Source organism: Vicia villosa, linkage group LG1 (genome assembly GCF_029867415.1).
Source record: "Vicia villosa cultivar HV-30 ecotype Madison, WI linkage group LG1, Vvil1.0, whole genome shotgun sequence".
NCBI lineage: Eukaryota > Viridiplantae > Streptophyta > Magnoliopsida > Fabales > Fabaceae > Vicia > Vicia villosa.
Genome location: NC_081180.1, coordinates 51065746 through 51087906, shown reverse-complemented (window position 1 = coordinate 51087906; position 22161 = coordinate 51065746). Strand labels below are relative to the sequence as shown.

The following is a 22161-nucleotide window of genomic DNA, read 5'->3' as shown; positions in this document are numbered from 1 at the left end:
GGGATTTCAAGATTGTTGGATTCTTGAATAGCTATGGTAACGTGATTAAAGTAGTTCAATGTACACATTACCTTCTCAACTATCATCTTATCAGTTAGGGTTTCACCACAATCCTTCATGAGATGGACGAGATTATGCACCTTTGACACATAGCCTGCAATCTTTTCATCTTCTCTCATCTGCAACAATTCATACAGTCGTCCCAAAGTCTGCAATTTGTGACTATTTTGACTTTCTCACCTCCTTCATAGTACTTGAAAAGAACATCACATGCCTTCTTCACTGATTCAGCATGAGAAATTCGACCAAATTTCGTCACATCTACTGAAGATTGAATAAAATATGCAGTCTTGCAATCTTTCTTCTTCACATCCTTGTGACTGACTCTCTGAGCATCGGTTGCATTGGCAGCAAGCTCAAGGACGCCATTGTTGACCACTTCAAAGGTTTCATGAAAATCAAACATAGACTTCATCTGCTTGCACCATTGGTTCCAAATTTTGCCATCAAGGATTGTAAGAGAATTCAGAATGCCATTGGTGTCATTCATCTCTGCAACAATTGATTAACTACCCACGATTTCGAAAACACGATCACCGACATGTGATTCTTGAAAGCACGATCAAGAACCTAATTGGAGCTCTAGATATCAATTTGTTAGTGTGTGAGGCACTTTTAGTGAGGAGAGAAAGAGAGAGTAAAAAAAGAAATAAAGATTGATATTGTTGAATTATCAAAAACTGAATTACATGATGTATAAATTTATATACAACTAACTAACTTGTATACTAAATAACAAACCTTAAACCCTAGTTAACTTTGGGCTTGGGCAACTCAATATAGATTATCCTCTCAACACTTTAAGCTCTATGAGTAGTTAGAGAAATCCTACTACTATTATTATTTAGAGAGGAGAGATTAAATTACATTTGGAGAGTTAATCTCACTCAATAACATCATATTGGATATATATTTTTTAAAATCAATCGTTGAACTGAAAAATATATATATATATATATATATATATATATATATATATATATATATATATATATATATATATATATATATATATATCTGATGTGATGTTATTGAGTGAATATAATTCATAATATAAGCTGAGTTGATACTTGTTAACTGAGTTAATGAAATTGTTGGTCAGGGTTCAGGCACCAGCATTTATTTAAAAAAAGAAAAATTATAATGTAATTTTGGGGGTACAATTTTATCTCTACTCATTAATTTAGTATCACTAAAGTATTATTTATCTAAGTTTGCAATTGTTTTTGCAATTTGTTTATATCTCTTGTTTTAGTTCCATTGGTTTGCATCAAACCCATATCATAAACTCATTCCATGTGCCAACAAACAGTCAGGTTACCATGCAGAATATATTTACTAGAACAAATTCTCTATTTTTTACTAAAAACTAAGAAATAGTCAGCTTGTCTATTTGCTATATTTATTTAAATTTGTGTGAACTTATGTGTTATGAAAATAAGTAGATGAGTAATTGAGGCATGTATGATTGTTGTTCTACCAATATCTAACATGGGAACAAGCTACAAATGGGTAAACAAATGCGTTCTTAAGAATGAGATAATTCTGCAAAATCCAAGTTTTCACACCTAACATTCTCCAAAACAAAACAAAACAAAAATACAGCAAAATTTGCCTAGTAAGAGTTCATGGAAGAGAAAATCGTGTCGTTTTCTTTTTCCATCTGAATGTTCTTTTTTGGCTAACCTTGTATAAGTACATGAAAAATTACAATAAAAAATACCCCCCAAAAAATACAACTATAAGACAATGAACACAATACAAGTATCAAAGGGAAGATAATCCTGGTTAGGACACCAAGTAAATACATTAAGCAGAAACTTCTTGCCCTTTTGTTGCAAGTTGATTCTGAATGTGTTGAGGTACCACATCAAACATGGCTAATTGCATTGAATAGGATGCACGACCCTTTGTCATCCCTCTAAGTGTGCTGACATACTGAAACATCTCAGCAAGAGGTACTAAAGAATCAACCACCTGTTTTCATTATCACGAAAAGGAAGAAAAGAATGTTCAGTTCTAAATGAAACGACACACCAGACAACAGATATTAAGTCATATTCTTCGAATTCAATAAACGAAAGTGGAAAACAGGGTTTTGTAACTTACCTTAAGTCCACCTGGTTTGTCACCAAAACTGTTGATCTGACCTCTTCTTGAGTTGAGATCACCAATTACATCTCCTAAATGTTCTTCAGGAGTAACAACTTCAACTTTCATTATAGGTTCAAGCATTTTTGGTCCGGCTTTTCTCATTCCTTCTCGAAAAGCTCCTCTCGCTGCCAACTGGAAAGCCAACACACTTGAATCCACATCGTGGTAAGTACCATCCACAAGTACTGCGCGAACATCAACAACTGGAAAGCCGGCTAGAACACCATTGCTCATACACTCTTCCAATCCTTTAACCACCCCAGGAACGTATTCTTTTGGAACTGCACCTCCTTTGATTTCACTCTTGAATTCATATCCACTACCTGGCTCCATGGGTTCAAACCGTACGGTTATATCTGCAAACTGACCTTGCCCACCTGATTGTTTCTTGTGCACATACCTCGTTTCTATGACTTTGGAAATGCTTTCCCTGTAGTTTACTTGGGGAGCTCCAACATTAGCTTCTACCTGCATGAACAAACGCTAGATAATGTGATCTTCACAAAATTTATACGCATTGCGTATCAACATTAAAAAGAACACAGTTTTACTTAAAACTTCCGAAGAAAAGAAAAAGGAATTATCCCAAGAGACTAATCATATGACAAATAATTATGCTTGATCGGATGATAGATATGGATTTAACCAAGGATCAGAGTTGTGCCCTAGAAGAATCTTTGTTTCACGGCTAATACATCCCCTCATTCTCCTTATTTTTTTTAGGATTTGGAACTGTAACTATTCAGGCACAGCATAAACATTGAATGAATAACTTAAATTTATGAATGATAAATTGAGAGCAAAAATACACAACCATGTTAGCAGGTAGAGAAATTCTTTAAAACAAATTAAAGAATATTACCTTGTATTCTCTTTTAAGGCGGTCGACAATGATTTCAAGATGCAATTCTCCCATTCCTTCAATGACAGTCTGATTTATCTCTTCATCACGGGAGAAGTGGAAAGAAGGATCTTCCTGTGCAAGCTTGACTAAACCAGCTGCCATCTTGTCAATGTCAGCTTTAGTTTTGGGTTCAATTGCAATCTTAATCACAGGATCAGGGAAGTCCATCCGCTCAAGCACGACCGGATTCTCAGGGTCACACAAAGTTTCACCTGTTATAGTATCTTTTAAACCAGCAAGAGCAACAATATCCCCTGTTAAAGCTACTTTAACGTCCTCTCTGCTGTTAGCATGCATTTCTAGAAGTCTACCGATTCTTTCCTTTTTCCCTTTGTTTGAATTGAGTACATAAGACCCTGCGGTTAGCTTTCCAGAATACACCCTGACAAACGTCAAGGAGCCTACAAATGAATCACTCATGATCTTAAAAGCCAGTCCAGAAAATGCTTCATCGTCACTTGCTATCCTTTCTATAGCCAATTCTGGGTTTTCAGGGTCAGATCCCTTCATTGGTGGTACATCAAGTGGCGATGGCAGATAGTCCACGACAGCATCAAGCAACGGTTGGACTCCCTTGTTTTTGAAAGCTGATCCACACAACACTGGCACAAAAGTGGCTGCTATCGATCCCTTTCTAATTAATCTTTTTATCGTTTGTTCATCCGGTTCAACTCCTTCTAGATAGTTCTCCATGACCTCGTCATCTAACTCAACTATAGTTTCTAGCATCTGTGATCTGTAATCCTGAGCCTGCTCTAGGAGATCTTCAGGTATATCTTCATAAGCAAACTTGGCACCAAGCTCTTCACCACCCCAAACTATAGCCTTCATCCTAACAATATCAATAACTCCCTTAAACGTATCCTCCGCTCCAATCGGTAGTTGAAGTACAAGCGGTTTAGCACCTAGATTCGTCACAATCATATCTCTTGTCCTGAAAAAATTCGCTCCTAGTCTATCCATTTTATTAACAAAACAAATTCTCGGGACCCCGTATCTATCAGCCTGCCTCCACACAGTTTCCGACTGCGGCTCCACACCAGCAACACTGTCAAACAAGCATATAGCTCCATCCAACACCCTAAGCGCACGCTCGACTTCTAAAGTGAAATCAACATGACCTGGAGTATCAATGATATTGATCCTGTGCTTATCCCAAAAAGTGGTGGTTGCAGCAGAAGTAATTGTAATCCCTCGTTCTTGTTCCTGTTCCATCCAGTCCATTGTCGCTGTTCCTTCATGTACCTCTCCGATTTTGTAGTTTCTTCCGGTGTAGAAGAGAATTCTTTCGGTCGTAGTAGTTTTTCCAGCGTCTATGTGAGCCATGATGCCAATGTTGCGATAGTCCTTCAATGGGACAGCACGTCTGGAATCTATAAGGTAAAAAGGGTTATCTCATATGTGTAAGCCAATGCATAAAATGGAATGAGATTTTCACACTTAAAACCAACTTAAATTCATAAATTGAAACAAAGACACGCATAATGAAAATTCTAAAACAGTAAAAAGTAGAGTGGAAGAAATACAATACCTTCAGTGGACATGGCAAAAACTGAAAAGTTTCGCCTTGTTCTAGCGATTCGGGGTGAAGCGAAAGAAATGGAATTGACATTAGTTCCGAAGAAGTGTGAAGAGGAAGAGCGAGTGAAATAGAGGGAGTGTTGAGGTCGAAAAGCAGCGCGAGAAAGATGAATTGGCCTTCGGTGAGAACCGTTGAGGTTACATAGAGAGGAAGTGGCCACTTGAAATGACTCTGCCATGGCTTTGTTGGTGGTGGTGGTGTTTGGGATAGAGAAAGCCAGACGCAGGAGCTGCTGGCCTCTTGTTTTCGGTAAGAACTACCGGATTGTGTTACTCAACTGTAACCTTTTTCTCATATATCCCTCTTTTTTTTTGTTTGGGAGTGTTTTCTCTTCTATATTCTACTATCACATATTATTATTAGTAATATCTATTAAGAAAATAATATTTATTTATTTATTTTTATTTATAAAAAAAATTATTTCAAACAAATCTTAAAGTATTTGAGGTTAGAGCTATCCATTTTCCATGGATGGTGCAAAAGGTAACATGGACAAAATTTAGCCCAATCTTTTGGAGTACATGACAAAGATTGAAATTCCAATTTTCAAGTCCAAACCTTATTAGTTATGGACGTGTTTTATCATTTGGAGTTAGGATTTAGTATCATACATACATGTATGGTTATTTATATACTAAGGGTTTGTTTGATTTTTAAAAGACCACTAAATTATATATTTAGAGAAAATTACAATCATCTTTTCTGATATTTGTTAAAATGACATTGGCATCTCATATAGTTTTTAAATATGTATTAATCTTTTTTGAGGTATTAAAATGATATTGATATTCTCTGTAATTTTTAGTGACGGTCAAAAGTTGTAGGTATAGATAATATTGACCTATGATTTTTTGTCTATCACTAAAATTTTCATTAATATATGTATGTTTATAGGAGGTTAGTGCATGTGTTTTAGAAATAGAGGGGGTTGTCAATGCCGTTTTAACAAACTTTGGGGAAGGTGAGTATAATTTTCCTTTAATTTATCTTATTTTTTAGTCATTTTTATTACTAGTTTTTAGCTTTAAACTTTAACTTCATTGTTGGATTTTATTATTTATTTAAATTTATAAATAATGAGCGGTATCTAACAACACTTTATTGTTATTCAAGTGATAAAAATGTCATGTGATCTGACATAACTTTTATATGATAATGATCATGTGTACAATTATTTTTTATCCTATATTTATATTGAACAAAAGACATAGAATGTGTCATCCTTATATAATTTAATATTATATTTCATAATATTCGAGTATACTTTGCAACAACAAATGAATTCAATGTTCCATATTGACTTATTGTGAGCATATCCATGCATTTTACAACTATATGTAATCAAGAGGCGCATACATATTTGTTTCGTATATATGTAGGAGGAGTAAATCTCGTTTTCGTCACTCGTGTCCCTTTAAATGTCTCGTGGAGTAACCAGATAACTGATTTTATAATTGTCATGTTACAAATAACGTTTAATGATATCAAAGTAATCAACTAATCAAATAGGGAATATAGGATTTTCAAGTCGAAATGTGACATACATCAGTATCACTATGAAAATAACTAATGACACTTATATAACACACTATGTAATATTCTCATGTTTGATCAATCCAATATAAATATTACTTTTAATTTTTATATCTATTTGAAGACTAGATATCTCATATCCATGACTTGTGAGATATGGTCATTAGTCTACTCACATAATAGTCTATATGCATCACTATTATCTTATGTGACACCAAAACTTGACTACAAATACTTTAATAATAACATCATTATATTTAATGAGGTCTCACAATTAAGCTACACTTAATATATCATTAAGCAGATTAATTATTCTAAGAGCTTTTCATATGCATTTTAGTGTTGTTATTGTTTCTAGAATCCACCTAAGTCGTTTGAAGTGAGTTTTGATCCTCGTATGGATTACGACCGTTGAACTTAGAGGTTATTAGGCCTATAAAGCAAGAACTTAAAATTCCTTTTCACTTTTTGACTTTTCCTTCATTTCAAGAATATGGTCACAAATAATTCATTTTATTTTCTTCATTATTGGGTATTCTTCAAATTCAAATTGCTTGGCTCGATCAACCTACACTTTCATCACGCGCACACACACAAATCCATGTGTAGGTATCCTCTTTGTAGAACTTAGTGATATTGATATTAGTTAGTATTTAATCGTTGAAATATGGACCCTTATCTTACAGGTATAGACATGAAAAATGTTATAGTAGGATTCTCTTTCAAGGGAGTCAAGATGACTAACCCTATTTTTATAGAAAACCTCATGGATGTTCCCTAAGAGGAAAAGGTTGCTAAGTGTTAAGAAATTCAAATCAAGGGTAAGATTTTTGAGGATGAAATAAGATGGTGGTTGGAGAAACAATCAAGATGTGTGATTATAGTTTTCATTTTGCAACATCTTTAGCCTAAATTATTTATTAAAACCCCTTTTCATTAATAGATTAATGGAATCATGAAAGTAAGAGTAAAATAGTTATTTACCATAAACAATGTTTTAGTCATTTATCAATAATTAAATGAAATTTCATGTGTAATTAAGACCAGTGAAAGTCTAATGAAATTATTAAGTCTCTAAGCCAAGGTCTTATAGGCAAAAGGATTAATGTGAAATTTTAATTGGTAACAAGGGCATTTATGGAATTTTACATGCTTTAAATGAAGGGAAAAAAAGGTATTCTTACTAGAGAATTATAAATAGGAGTCTTGGCTTTGAATGTAACACCCCTTTTCTAACCCCAAATTATAACATTACATTCACAGAGTAATCATGCATAAAGGAAAAGGGCGTCACATGTTAATTTTCACCGCAATGAAAATCCAAACCAACATACAACATTCATAATATGCATTAATCATATTGTAACAAAAATTGAAAATTTCATGTTTTCATACATTATGCATAAACTCTTGCGGAAAACAATAGGATTGCTATCAAAAGTTTCAATGAATATATCTCATACTATATCCATCTACTAAATTCAATTAACATCTCCAAACATGCTATTTGAAATTCACAATCTAGGCTACATAACCTTTAAACAACATATCCAAAATATCAAACAAAACATAGAAAATAGCAATATCCAACTATAAGCATAAGTCTAAAGAAACCCCCTAAGTGTTACATGATCAGAGCATATGACTCGTTACCTAATCAAACAACAAACTCGGAAGCTCTTCAGCTAATCTCGAACAAGCTACTACGCGTCTGAACCTGCACGTTACCATTAAATGGCAACATTCAAACAGAAGGGTGATAATTCAAATTATAATAGAAAACATAATAATGGGAAATGCAAAACAAAACCAAGCAATACATTTCACAATTCATCACTCTTCTTGAAACCATGCTTTCATAATCCATATATTAAGATTAACATGTTTAGAATCAACCCACCAAATTCCATCATACAAGTAATCATATCCAATTACCAACTCAACAATTGTAATCCAATAATGAAATATCATTAAGTACACAATTATGACTTCACAAATTTCCACATACATGCATCAATCAACAAATAATCATTCCACACAAACATATAACAAAATCACACCAAAACATAATTCACACTGACACGTGCGACTCAAGTGTGACTCTATACAATATGCATGTGGATCCCTCCGTTATCATTTCCTGCAAGCTGATTGTCATTCTCTACAGACTAGATAACCACCTCAAATCTCCATTCGGCGTTAAGCTTTCAAATCCCATTCGGCGTTAGATTTCGGACAAGTAAATAACCTTCGCGAGGTTACCCAATATTGCCACTTTCAAAGACTCATGCTTGTGTACGTGTGCAACAAAACAAGACTCGTGCATTTAAGACGATCTCTCTGTCTCTTAAACTACTCAATCACATCTTTCCAACTTTGCAAAACATTACACAACATGACATTAATCTAATCCTCAAACATCAACTAGCATTTAGCAAATCAATTACATAATTCATGGTTATCATATAATTCCTTTTGAAGAACCAAGGAAAATATGCACAAACAACAGGGATGCAACATATAATTCCTTTTGAAGCAAAGGAATTTCAAATGTTTTTTCAACGAAATTATTCATATCAAGAAACACTCCAACGTCTATGATCAAACTTCTCCAAGACTCTCTGGTGCAAGCTCTTTTCTTCAACGATACTTTTCTGTCTCTCTATATAAGGAGATAAAGACTTGAAGAAAAATAATGAATCTTTGACAATTAAAAAGAGTTGTTACTCTATCAAATCAAAAAACATAAGTTTAACTTAGAATTTTAGAAATTCTTAAGTCTTAAGTGCAATTTCCAAATAATATTTTATCTTACTAGGATAGATTGTTAGAAGTCTCTTGCTTATATGTTTGAGCATTCGAAGTTTGTTACTTATATGTTGGAGCATTGGAAGTCTCTTGCTTGTGTGCTTAAGCATTTGTAATCAGTTGTGATTATAGTATTCCAAAATAAATATTTGTTGAGAGTGGGATTTGAACCCACGCCCTTTCGGACCAGAACCTTAATCTGGCGCCTTAGACCAACTCGGCCATCTCAACATCTTATATCTCAATACATACTATATAAAACTTAAAGAATTAGCTATATTTTTTGCCCCCTCTATTTTACCTCAATCACGAAACAAGTCCCCCTGTTTTAATTCAAAAACTTTTTGTCTCCGTTCTCAAACTTATATACTGAAAATTGATGACAAATCTATTTTTTAATAATGTTAACTTATATTTTTTATATTTAAAGTTCTCCAAAAGGTTTTTTCCATCTACTCACATTTTTGCACTGCAAATTAATGAACTTTCCATTTTTTATTATCCGTGTAACATATAATTTTTATCTTTAAAGGACGAGTATTCTTACTCCAAGAGTAAGTTATCAAGACTTACTCCTCATCATGACCATTGATTGTTCAAAATCTAATGGTTAAAATTAATGAATATTATTTTTCTCTCTCCATATTTAATTACTTATTAATTTTAACCATTAGATTGAAAAGAATCAATGATCATGATGAGGAGTAAGTCTTGATAACTCACTTTTGGAGTAAGAATATAAGTTCACAAGTGATACATTATTTAAAAATGGAGTCATCATTGAAGGTTGAGAAAACACTTAGAAGGGGGGTTGAATAAGTGGGTTTTAAAACTTTGTGAAGGAAAGATAATCCGAACACAGCTATTTTTATCCAGGTTCACCTTCTCAATAAGGCTACCTCCAGTCCACCCTCAACAAGGTGATTTGCCTCTCTCAACCGAGGTATTAATCCAATATAATCAGAACCTGATTACACTTGCACGACCAACTGTCGTGACTCACAATACAATGCACGGGCCAAACTGATGGTGACTAACGTTCTCGCACAAGCCAACCGCTTGTGACTAACCAATCTTCTAAGACTCAACTAGTCCTAGACTTCTTGAGACTTCTGACCAACTGGTCTCTCAAGGACTTAGTTACCACGTAACTTTTGTTAATAGTGTATAGATTGCTTCTAGAAAGCTGTAATCACCACTGTGATATTTCACTAAGATTTAGTACAGACAGTAAACTCAGACTATGAATAAGAGAATTTAGCTTCTGAGAGTTTTTCTTCACACTTGATGATTTATCAGAGTTGCATCGTTCTTGTGTGATCTTTCTTGTTTCTTTCTATTTTGCTTGCTGTGATGTTGTATCGTTGTTGTGTGTTGTTCTTCAAACGATCATGACTTTATATAGCTTTCAGAATTTTTTGACTGTTATGTCCGAAGCTTTGTTGAGTTCATTCAACATTAAATGGTTTACGTGTTGTCCTTGCTTTTGCTTTCTCCAAGAAATTTGCATGTGGATAGCTTCTTTAATCAATCTTGGAAATTGCGCTTTTGGAGTGTTGCAGCCGTTTTGCTAATAATTATGTCTTCAACGGTTAAATTTGAATCAATTTGTGTAATCTTCTGATCAACTTTTGTTCTTCAACTTCTGATGTCTTCAGCGTGCAGTATCAGAAGTTGTTTTTCAGTAGTGTTAGCTTGAATCATTCTTTATAATCTTCTATTCAGCCTTGTTCTTCAACTTCTATTGTAGATATGTTTGCATCGTGCGATATTAGAAGTTTCTTCTAGCTTTATGTTCTTATTCTTCAAGTTCTGATTGTCGGTACTGGTACATCATCTGAAATTAGAAACATATGATTAGAGTACCAAGTTTGCTTTATACAAAATTTGTTTTCTTGTTATCATCAAAACACTAAAATATAATTAGAACCAAACTATGTTCTAACAATCATTCTTTAATGTGCAAAAATGTATGTGTGTGAAAGAGAGAGATCAAAATTGTTTGAACTTGAAATAAGAAAACTAATTCCATGAGTGAGTTAAAATAAGGGGGGGAAACTGTAATAAAGGCTAAGTAAAACAATTATCGTCTAATTTTAATTTATTACTCGTAGTTGGTAAATAAAACTTTAAAAAAATCACATTACCATTATTTATTTAGTAAAAATGAATTTGTACTTTTGAATAATTAAATTTAGAAGAGAAATATATTTTGTAATTTAATATACAAATATTCTTTTTATTTTTTAATATTCATTAATTATATTAAAATTCATATTTTTATCAATTTTCACACTTTATAATTATTCCCTTCATTGGTAATGAATAAATATTTTTTTATTCAATATCTCTATATTTTATAAAATTGTTGTTATGGTATCATAGAGTCTGGTTCATCCAGCTCTTCTTCTTTCTCATGAGTCTTCAATGGAGAGGAATGACAACAACAACAATAATAACAATGGTGGAAATGTGAATCTAGACTGTGTGCTTGATCAATTACTATATATATATCCATCGGAGAATCCAAAAATTGTGTGTGTCACATTGCAATTGGAATGAGACTCTAACTATCATGGATGGGCGAAGAGAATTCAACAAGTTCTTGCCACCAAGAACAAATTCAAATTTACTAATGATTCGATTCTGGTTCCAAGAGAAGATGATCTCAACTTTGTTGCATGGAAGAGATGATATAATCTTGTTCATTCATGGATGATTAATTCCATGAAATCACATAATGCTAAAAGTATTGTTTACTTCAAAAATGTGATAGAAGTTTGGAATGATCTTAAGGAAAGGTACTTGCAAGGGGATAGAGTTCGAGTTTCTCCTTTATATTAGGATATCTCAAATTTCAAACAAGGAGGCTTGAAATTTTCTGAATATTTCACTTATGCATGCAATGTGGGAAGAATTTAACTAGTCCAAACCTATGCCTCAATGCAAGTGTCTTAATACTTGTGTTTGTGTTTTCATGAGTAATGCAAGAATATTCAATAAGGAAGGTCAAATCATTCAGTTCCTTATGGGATTGAATGAACAATATCAAAATGTCAAATCTCCAGTCTCAAGTCTAGTTCATGGAACCTCTACCAACCATCAACAAAGTATTATTGATTGTGTTGCGAGAAGAAAGGCAACAAAACTATGGTGCTAAAGGATACTCTAATGTCAAAGGTGAAGAAACATATGTGTTAGCAAATTCAGATGAGAGTAATGGAGATAACTGCAATTTTGGAAAAGTAGAGGATACATTGGTTACCAAGAAGGAAGATGTCAGTGATGCTCTTTCAAATAGAAGATGTGTACATATTATGGCAATAATGGTCATTCTATTGATGTGTTCTATAGAAAATGTGATTATCCACCAAGTTGGGGAACTGCGAGAGATAATGCTTATGCCATTCACTAAGGATCAATTCAATGGGTTGATTGCTTTGCTCGAAGATAATGGCGTTAATGGAACCAAGCATGCAACCAACGTGGTTAGAGGAGAAAGTATCATTTATTATTTTGCTGGAGTAACAGGTAAACACTTTGATCGTGATCTCAAATCCAAAGATGGTGTTTGCAAGTGGAGCTTAGATACAATATCAACATATCACATTTGTAATTTTATAGACTAGTTCATCTCATATAATGAAATAATACCCCCTATATATGTTAGTTTTCCAAACGGAACTAACATTAAAGCACATATAGTTGGTAAAGTCAAAATACATGATAAGTTGATCATAGAACAAATGTTGAACCTACATGGTTTTAATGTGAATTTGACACATGTGTCAATATTATCTAAGAGACATAGTTGTGAAATATTATTTAAGGGTGATTCATACATTATTCAGGAAAAAAGAACTATGGTAAAGATTAGATTGTTTAAGTTGTTGGGTGGTTTATACTACTTGAAGCTTAGTCACGTAAAACTCAATGCTAGTATTCATGTTATTGATACAGATCTTAGTAGATTGTGGCATTCGAGATTAGGCCATTTGTCACATGACAGAACTAAATGTTTGGTAAGAATTATAGTTACATACATGATTTAGCTCAAGCCTCTTGTGATGTCTGTCACATGGTCAAATAGAAGAAATTGTTTTTTGCTCCAAGTAATTCCAATGCCAAGTTTTTTTATTTGATTCAAGTTGATATTTGGGAGCCTTTTTCTACAACATCCATCCATGGCTTTAAATATTTTTTGGCTATACTTGATGATCATATTAGGCATGATTGGGTGATTATGATGAAAAATAAGGCAGATGTTTCTAACTATGTTAAGGGGCTTATTAGCATGGTCAAAACCCAATTTAAGAAAAATGTGAAATTTGTCATGAGTGGACATGGGTTTATGTTCAAAACATTTCTATGAAGAAAATGGATCATTGGATCAAAGAAGTTGTGTTAGCACTCCACAGAAAAATGCAAGAGTTGAAATAAGACATCAACATATTTTGAACATCAGTAGAGCTTTGATGTTTCAATAAAATATTCCTAAAATCTATTGGTCCTATGCAGTTCAACAAGATGTTTTCTGGTAAAAAAAATTCCTACGGTATTGAATGATAAGTCTTCATATGAAGTTTTATATGGTGAGGAGCCAGATCTTAGCATGATAAATACTTTTGGATGCTTGTGTTACTCATCCAATGTTATCCTCAAAAGACAAAGTTTGATCCAAGAGCCAACAGAGTTGTTTTTCTTCGATACAAGCAAGGTATGAAAGATTACATTACCTTGGATCTAAATTGCAAGTCCATTTCAATTTCTAGAAATATTACATTCTATGAACTGGAATTTCCTTTTCTCATCAATATCAATTCAACCCAAAATAATCCTCCATTCAACCACAAAGAACATATACTGAAAAAACACACACCCATTAAACCATAAACAACCTGACCATGCCACAAATGATTAGATACCCATGATAGATCAAACCTATGAAGCAAATGACAATTATAACACTAGTTCCTCTGCTGAACATGTCCCACAATTCAACATACCTAAACAACCTACTAGACAATCCACTGGAATAAATTCTAAACCTATCTATTTGAATGACTATGTTTTCCATTATGTCAATAGCTCACCATATCCTATACCCTTTTTACATAAACTACACAAATCTCTCACCTTCACACCTCACATATACTCTAGTCTTCAATAATGATTCTGAGCCATCTTCATATGCATCTGATAGCACGGATCCTAAATGGATAATTGTTATAAAAGCATAGATAAATGCCACACATGCCAACCATACTTGGGAATATACAAGCAATACCTATAGGAAGCAAATGGATGTTTAAAATTAAAATACATGCATATGGGGTTGTGGAAAGGTATAAAGTCAAACTTGTGTCTCAAGGCTTCACATAAACTAAAAAGGTTGACAACTTTGAAACCTTTTCTCCATTTGCTAAGATGTCCACGATAAGGGTTCACCTTTCTCTAGTTTCAATCAAAGGATGGCATTTACATCAACTTGATGTAAATAATGTTTTTCTGCATTGAGATCTAAATGAGGCAGACTATATGAAGGTTCCACAAGGAGTGCAATCACCTAAGCCATGCCAAGTCTGCAGGCTCATAAAATCTCTGTATGGCTTGAACCAAGCAAGAAGACAATGGTTTGACAACCTAAATTATTTCCTTCTAAACCATGGTTTCACTCAAGGTCAGGAAAATCATACTATTTTCATTAAATCCACTAGCATTACTTTCTTTGCACTTTTAGTGTATGTGGTTGATATATTGTTTGTTGGAACTAGCTTGATAGAGTTTTATTCTCTCAAAGAAGCGCATCACTAAACATTTTGCATCAAGAATCTAGGAGAATTAAAAAAATTCCTAGGTTTGGAAGTGGCTCGCTCTCATATTAGGTTGTTGTTCCTTCCTTGGCCATTCTCTCATTTCTTGGAAATCAAAGGGAAAAAAGGCATTATATCTTATTCATCAGTTAAAGCTGAATACAGAGCTCTTGCAACACTAACCAGGAAATTGCAATGGCTCATTGTTCTCATTTCTCATAATAACCAAGTGTTCTCACTTGAGTCGTCCCCTATATATATATATATATATATATATATATAATAAAGTCACGTGATAAATTAATGAAACTTATTTTAGCAAGTAAAACTTATTAAAATATTTTATTAACTAGCCGTCTACCTTGCGATGCACGGGTAAGTATTATCGATAAATATTAATTTAAAAAAGTATAAAATAAATTTGTATTAATTTTTTATTAAATTTTGTTTTTATTAAGAAAAATTAAAAATAATTTAAGGAAAATAGGGTTATGCACTGACAGTGTAAAATAGTTTTACACTGTCAACCAATGACGATCATGAATCAGAACAAGTCAGACTGAAAATTTAAAAAAAACTTGTATGACATGGCAGAACGTTATATTCTAATTGGATGACAGTGTAAAACTTTTTTACACTGTCACTGCATAACCATTAAACTCATAATTTAATAGCTGTATTTTATAATTAAAAAACAGTTATATTCTTAACAAAAAAAATAATATTTGTAAAATATTAAAAATAGTGTCCTTTTATGTAGTGGTGTAGATACAATACATAAATAAAATTTTTATGAATCAATTGATCAGCATTACCACCACATTATGATTTTTGATATTAATTTGATTTTTTTTCTTAATTAGAAATATTAAGATGAGAAAAAAATTACTTGAAAACTTAATGTTAGAAATTTAATTTGTAATCTCATACAAAACATCTAACATGATCATAAAATTAAAAAACAAATCTCTAAAATAAAAAATATTTTAATGTAATGGTCCAACTTCTATTAATGTTTGAATCTAAAATAATATAACATTGAATAATAAAAAAAAATAAAAACAATAAAATATATAAGTATTATAATCTGTCATCTTCTATAACCTAAATTTCTCTAAAATGTTTTATGAAAATGTAATCTTTTAAAATTTGTACGTATAAAATAAACATAACTAAAAATTAACAAACAATAATAAAAAAAAAAAAGAGGAATCGAAATAATAAAGATTAAAACAATAATAATAAATTTAATCAAAATGTAATCTTCAAGGTCTTTTTATCTGCACAAAAAATAAATACCTAGTAAACATTAATATGTAATTTTTTAAATATATAGATATAAATATTTTTAATTTGCAACAATAAGAATACGAAAAGAAATAAAAATTTCTATACGGACAACACCATTCATCTTGAAACTAACTCTATTTCACATTATGATTTCTTCAACAAATTTTTTTGCTAAAAATTGCATTTTAGAATGCTTCAAAATCACCTACAAATAAACAATATTATAATTAGAGCTGTCAATTTAAGGGGCCAATTAATTTGGGCCCCAGTCCCAATAATAAGAGGGCCTAAAAAAGTTTAACAATAATAAGCCCTCAAATGCATAGGGCCTAAAGTTAGAAGGCCCTAAAATTCAAAAGAGGGCCATAAGGCCCAAATAAAATTAAAAAAAACATAATTATGAAAAGTAAAAAAAAAATCTGTTAAAAATTTTCAAAATAAAACAACTTTTTAAAAAAGATTTAAAAAGAGTTTTTTCAAAAAATAAAAAAAATAAAGCTCATATTTTATAGATTATCATTAATCGCACTTACTAAACACTTGTTTATTATCAACTTATATATCTTATCAATAAAAAACTTCACTAATATAACAAATTACAATAAAATAATCATATTATGTGAAGTAATATCAGTTAGCCTTTTTAATGACAAATCAACTAGATAGAAAATGAATTCAAATAATATTGATTTTAACAAATATACTTCTCTTTAGTCTCTTTCATTAGTTTGGTTTTAAAATAAAAGTACTCTGTTTAACAAATAAACAATTATAATTCTTAAATTTTTAACTTATTGAACATTTAAGTATTTTTTAACAATTGAGTAATTATAATTCTTAAATTTTTAGATCTTAATCTAAGTATACGTGGGAAGTTGAAGCAAGATGTATTACTGATGTGGTTTCAAAGACATAAAAAGATATGGCTACCACTATAAATGTGATTTAAAAATCAAAGGATTATGTTTTAAAATAAAAGTCCTTTTTTTTAACAAATGAATAATTACAACTCTGAACAGAACACAAAATGGAATATTGGTGCAAATAGAATATTGTGCAAGTTTTGGAATAAAATAGGGCCCTCTCAATGAGGCCAAAAAAAAAAGCATTATGTAGAGGGCCTAAAATTTTAGGGCCTAAAGTAAATCTTCAACAATAGGTGCTTAATATATTAGGGCCTTAATGGGGCTAAATAAGTGGGGCTTTCAAATATAGGGCTTATTTGACAGCTCTAATTATAATCCGCAAACAAAAATAAAATTTAAAATAAAAGATTTGGATTAGAATCAAACTTTGATAGATGAAAAGAGGAAACATATTTAGAGAAATATTTGAGAAATAGTAATCATAAATCTCTCACTTGCATGATAGGTGGTGGTTGCTCTCTTATTTATGGCAGCGTCATGTAGTTTAACATGTATGAAGCCAAAACTAAGTAGATAATTAAATTCATGAGGGATATATAATGAAAGTGATACTATATATATATATATATATATATATATATATATATATATATATATATATATATATATATATATATATATATATATATATATATATATATATATATATATATATATATATATATATATATATTCTAATGAGAAGTATGGGAAGCTAACGGGTGAGTGGGGAGTTAATCAAAAATGTGTAGGTTAACTTTTAGGCACTTTGAAATGTGGAGAGTTAGTTTTTTTTTATTACGTGGGGTTAGTGCTATTTTTTTCTTTCTAATGGAAAGTTATTGGCTTGACTTTTATTAGTTTTTTAAAGATATTCTTATTAAATTAATTAATATTTACTTGCTATTTTTATTTAATTTGGAAATATTTTACTTGCTCTTTTTAAGACATTTGGAATTGGGGGAGTTAATAAAAGTGGGAGATTGTATGACCCATGATTATTTTATTTTATTAATAATTGAGAGAAAAAAGTTAATAAATAAGTGAGTGGATGTTTTCATTAATTGATTATTTATTTGATTGAATAATTATTTATTAATTAATAATATAATTTTAATTATTTTATTTATCATTAATTTTATTTATTATTAATTAAATGTTTTGGCAGAAAATTTTAGTGGGAAGAATTTCTAGGATTATAATTTAGTATATATGATATCTAACTAATAATAATAGTAAAGTAGTAATAATAATAATAATAATAATAATAATAATAATAATACTAATATTTATCATTAATTTTATTTATTATTAATTAAATGTTTTGGCGGGAAATTTAGTGGGAAAAACTTCTAGGATTATAATTTAACTAGACGTTTGCCCGTGCGATGCACGGAATAGTAATATATAATTTCATGTTATGAAATAGTTGTACATAATTACATATATGAATTCGCTAAAGTTATTTTTAATATAATAAAATATTTTCTAAAATTGATATTTAATTTTATACAAACAGAAAGTAATACGATTAAAAAAAAGTATAATTTTATGTATTTTATACATTATATTCATGCATTAGAAATTAAAATACATCTTTAAAATACCAAAGAAAAATTATATACTCTTATTAATAAAAAAGTTGTCTAAAATTAATATTTAATTTAATACTAAGAAACAAAACCAAGAAAATATGCATGCATTAGAAGTTAGAAAATCAAAAGTGAAATATTAATTGGGTGCTATAGTGGATATGCAAACAATATGTTAATTAATAAAAATAGTAAAGACTATAATGGCATTAGTGGGTTTTAATATTTTTTTAGACTACAATTTATTAAAAATGAAAAAAAATTATAACATTGGACATAGATTAATAATAATATAATTATATTTAAAATCTAAAATTTGAAATAATTAACTACTAAAATTTTCTAAATAACTAAAAATAAATAATTTTGGTTAGTAATAAAAATTAGTTTTAGAAATAACAAATAAAGTAAAATTAAAATGAATATAAAACTACTAAAATAATAAATAAATAATATAAAGTTAGTGGGAGAAATTTAAAAGTTAGTTGAAGAAAATTTATTTTTAATAAATACGTAATAAAATAAAATCAAATAAAAATATACAATTACTAAAACAACCTTAATTTTGACTAATAAAATAAAAATGCAATAATATTAATAGTTAATATAGTTTGAAAAAAAAATTAAAAATATGTGTTAAATAAAATTTAGTTATGTATTTAATTTAAAATAAAAGTTAAAATGAATATAATTAATAAATAAGAAAAATTAACTATCTATATGTAATACATGGGGCCTTCTCAATTGAATAATAAAAGAAGTAAAAAATATATAGAATTTTGAAATTATAATTGAAAAAAATACAAAAATAATTTAAAAATAAAAGATAAATAATAAATTTTCAGAGGCCAAAAAATAAATTACAGTGAAATAAGTTGCAAGCTAATAGTAAATTTAAAGGTATAGAATAAGTTGCAACATATAGATATAAAATTAATTTGGGTAACTTTTAATTTACTCGACATCTAGATATGAGTTAAATTTCATGAGCCTAACTCAAGGTCATGCAAAAATTTATTAAGACATCAATTTCTTTATTAGAAATATTGTGTAAGGATTTATCAAATTTTATTTAGATTTAAAATCATAAAATTAATATCTATTAAGAATAAAATTATGAATAATAAAAGCTAAACACAACCATTTTAAAACGTGTAATTTGTTTCAATACCACATTTCAACAATTTTTTAAAAACTAAATTTTGTGATTTTTCAAGGTATTTACAATTTTTTTTTTAAAATTAATAAAAATAAATAGAATTGAAAAAGAAGTAAAACGCTATAAAGTTAAATGATAAAAAGAAAATAAGAATGATAAAAGTTAAACAAAATTTTAAATCTTGTACATACCTTTTGTGCTGCTTTCAAATTTATACCTGTAATTTTTCAACAAACATCAACAAAATTAAAAATAAAACGGTATAAGATTACTAATTAGAAGAAATTAAGAATAGTAAAATCAATAAAAAATGAAGATATAGAATTTAGATGTATTTGTAGACTTCCAAATGTTGCACCTATAACAAAAATCACAATTACTCAACATCAATAAAATTAGAAAAAACAATATATTTAAAAAATATAAAAAAAAACATAAAGAAGAAGATGTAGAATTTAGATAAAATTGCAAAAGAGAAACATACAAACAAAAGCTCTTATATACTAAAGAGAATATATATACGGAATGAAAAGAGAAGTAAGTTGGAAAAATGAAGTTGCTATAAATATAGATGGAGATTTTATGAGATAATGGTTTAGTGGAATTATTAAAAAGAGTGAGTGGATTTCTAAAACATGGAATGATGGGGTTAGTTAGTTAACAAAAGAAGAATTAGTAATTGTGAAAATTAGTAATTGTGAAAATGAAAAGAAAACTACGTGTCCCATATTTTTAGTCATAAAAATTTAATAAGTGGTTGAGTGGATTTTTTAAATCAATTTATTGTTTATTTATTATTTAGGATTATAATTTAGTATGATGATATCAATTTTGTTGCTTTCTAATTTCTACCTGTCAAAAAAATGTTGATTGGTTTCCACCTTCTGGAAATTGTCTCCTCGTCAAATTCAACTACTACGAAAGGACGAGTTTGATGATAAGCCTTTGAATTGAATGGTTATTATTATCATATAAAAATAAGACTACCTCCTCAAAATATTTATATAGGTAAGACTATACCACAAGAATTGTTCTAGTCAACAACATTGCAACGGAGGAGTTTTGTTGGGACTTGGGTAGTATCCCATCCAATAAAAATTAATATATGCTACTTTTATATGATATACATTAAAGTTTTTTTTTATATATATATATATTTCTAAGAGCTGGAGTATTTTCAGACAAATAATTGCATGAATATCACCTAAATTTATATTTTTAGGAAACAATTAATAAAAGAGAAAAAAATTTAAAATTTAAAATTTAATTTATAATTAAAATTATGGGATGGTTATGATAATGGAGAAAAGAGATAATTTTATTTTTATTTTTTAATTAATAAAAAATTATGATTAATTATGTGTAATTAAGTGTTATTATTGTGCACATCTAAATATTTTCCGTATTTATAAAACAAAATGAGGCGTGTGAAATTCTTTAGGGATTTTTTAGAACAAAATATCGACACTTATGTCAGTAGAAATTTTGATATAAATATGAGAGAGATATTTATTTATAGACTTGACTAAGTTTCTTTATAGGGTGTGTGTTTGTTTAAAGGAATAAATTTATAGTCCTTGGAATATTGTTCCTTGGAACATTAAGCAATTAAAGTTCCTAGGAATATTTATATTTAATTTATTTTTTTAACAAAAATTAAAAGAGTTAAATTAATTTAGAGTATAAGGTTATAGGTGGTTATCTCATTCTCATGGGAATGTAAAATTCCCACCCTTTTGCATGAGAATAAAAATATCTAATTCATGTGTAAATCCTATTGTCAGAAATAAAAGATACCCAGATAAAATTTAATAAAACTTGAAACAAACGTGAGAATATGATTTCCAACCTCACATATTCCTCGGAATAAAATTCAAATCCATGAAACAAACATACTCTATAAAATTGGGATTAGAAGTTTTAATATAGAATAGACACTCTCAAAGTTGTTCTAAGTAAAAATGTCAAATATAAAAAGCGTGTTCGATCAATTATCATAATTTCATACCATTTATAAAAAATATTAGTTTTTTAACATCAATAAGTTAATTTCTTAGATAAGCTTTAAAATTTTGTAAATAATAATGTTATGTCTTTTAAAATTATAAATATCTATTTTAATATATAAAAATGAATTACCACCAAATTGCCTTAATTACCCTAATCACAAACAATTAAACATGGTTTTGCATACGCTGAGCGTCATTTTACATCTAATCATGATTACATTCCAACTGTTTATTTAATGCAAAAGTTCTGTATTGGAATATGAAAAAATCTGCACTATCTTCTATACTGTTATTGCATTGGAACATACATATTAAAAAAACCCTACCTTTTCATTATTTCTCCCTATGTCTA

The 22161-nt window shown here is 29.7% G+C and overlaps 1 protein-coding gene and 1 non-coding gene across 2 annotated transcripts; both read right to left on the bottom strand.

Moving 5' to 3' along the window:
* Positions 1–1571: 1571 nt before the first annotated feature.
* Positions 1572–5026, bottom strand: LOC131637637 (elongation factor G-2, chloroplastic). Its single transcript, XM_058908248.1, has 4 exons — positions 4650–5026; positions 3077–4491; positions 2170–2682; positions 1572–2037 (listed from the first exon to the last, which is right to left on the bottom strand). The coding sequence occupies exons 1-4, from the start codon at positions 4876–4878 to the stop codon at positions 1870–1872; spliced, it is 2325 nt and encodes a 774-aa protein (XP_058764231.1). The 5' UTR covers positions 4879–5026; the 3' UTR covers positions 1572–1869.
* Positions 5027–9191: 4165 nt separating this feature from the next.
* Positions 9192–9272, bottom strand: TRNAL-AAG (transfer RNA leucine (anticodon AAG)). The gene has a single exon. It is a non-coding gene; the product is annotated as a tRNA-Leu (tRNA).
* Positions 9273–22161: the final 12889 nt, after the last annotated feature.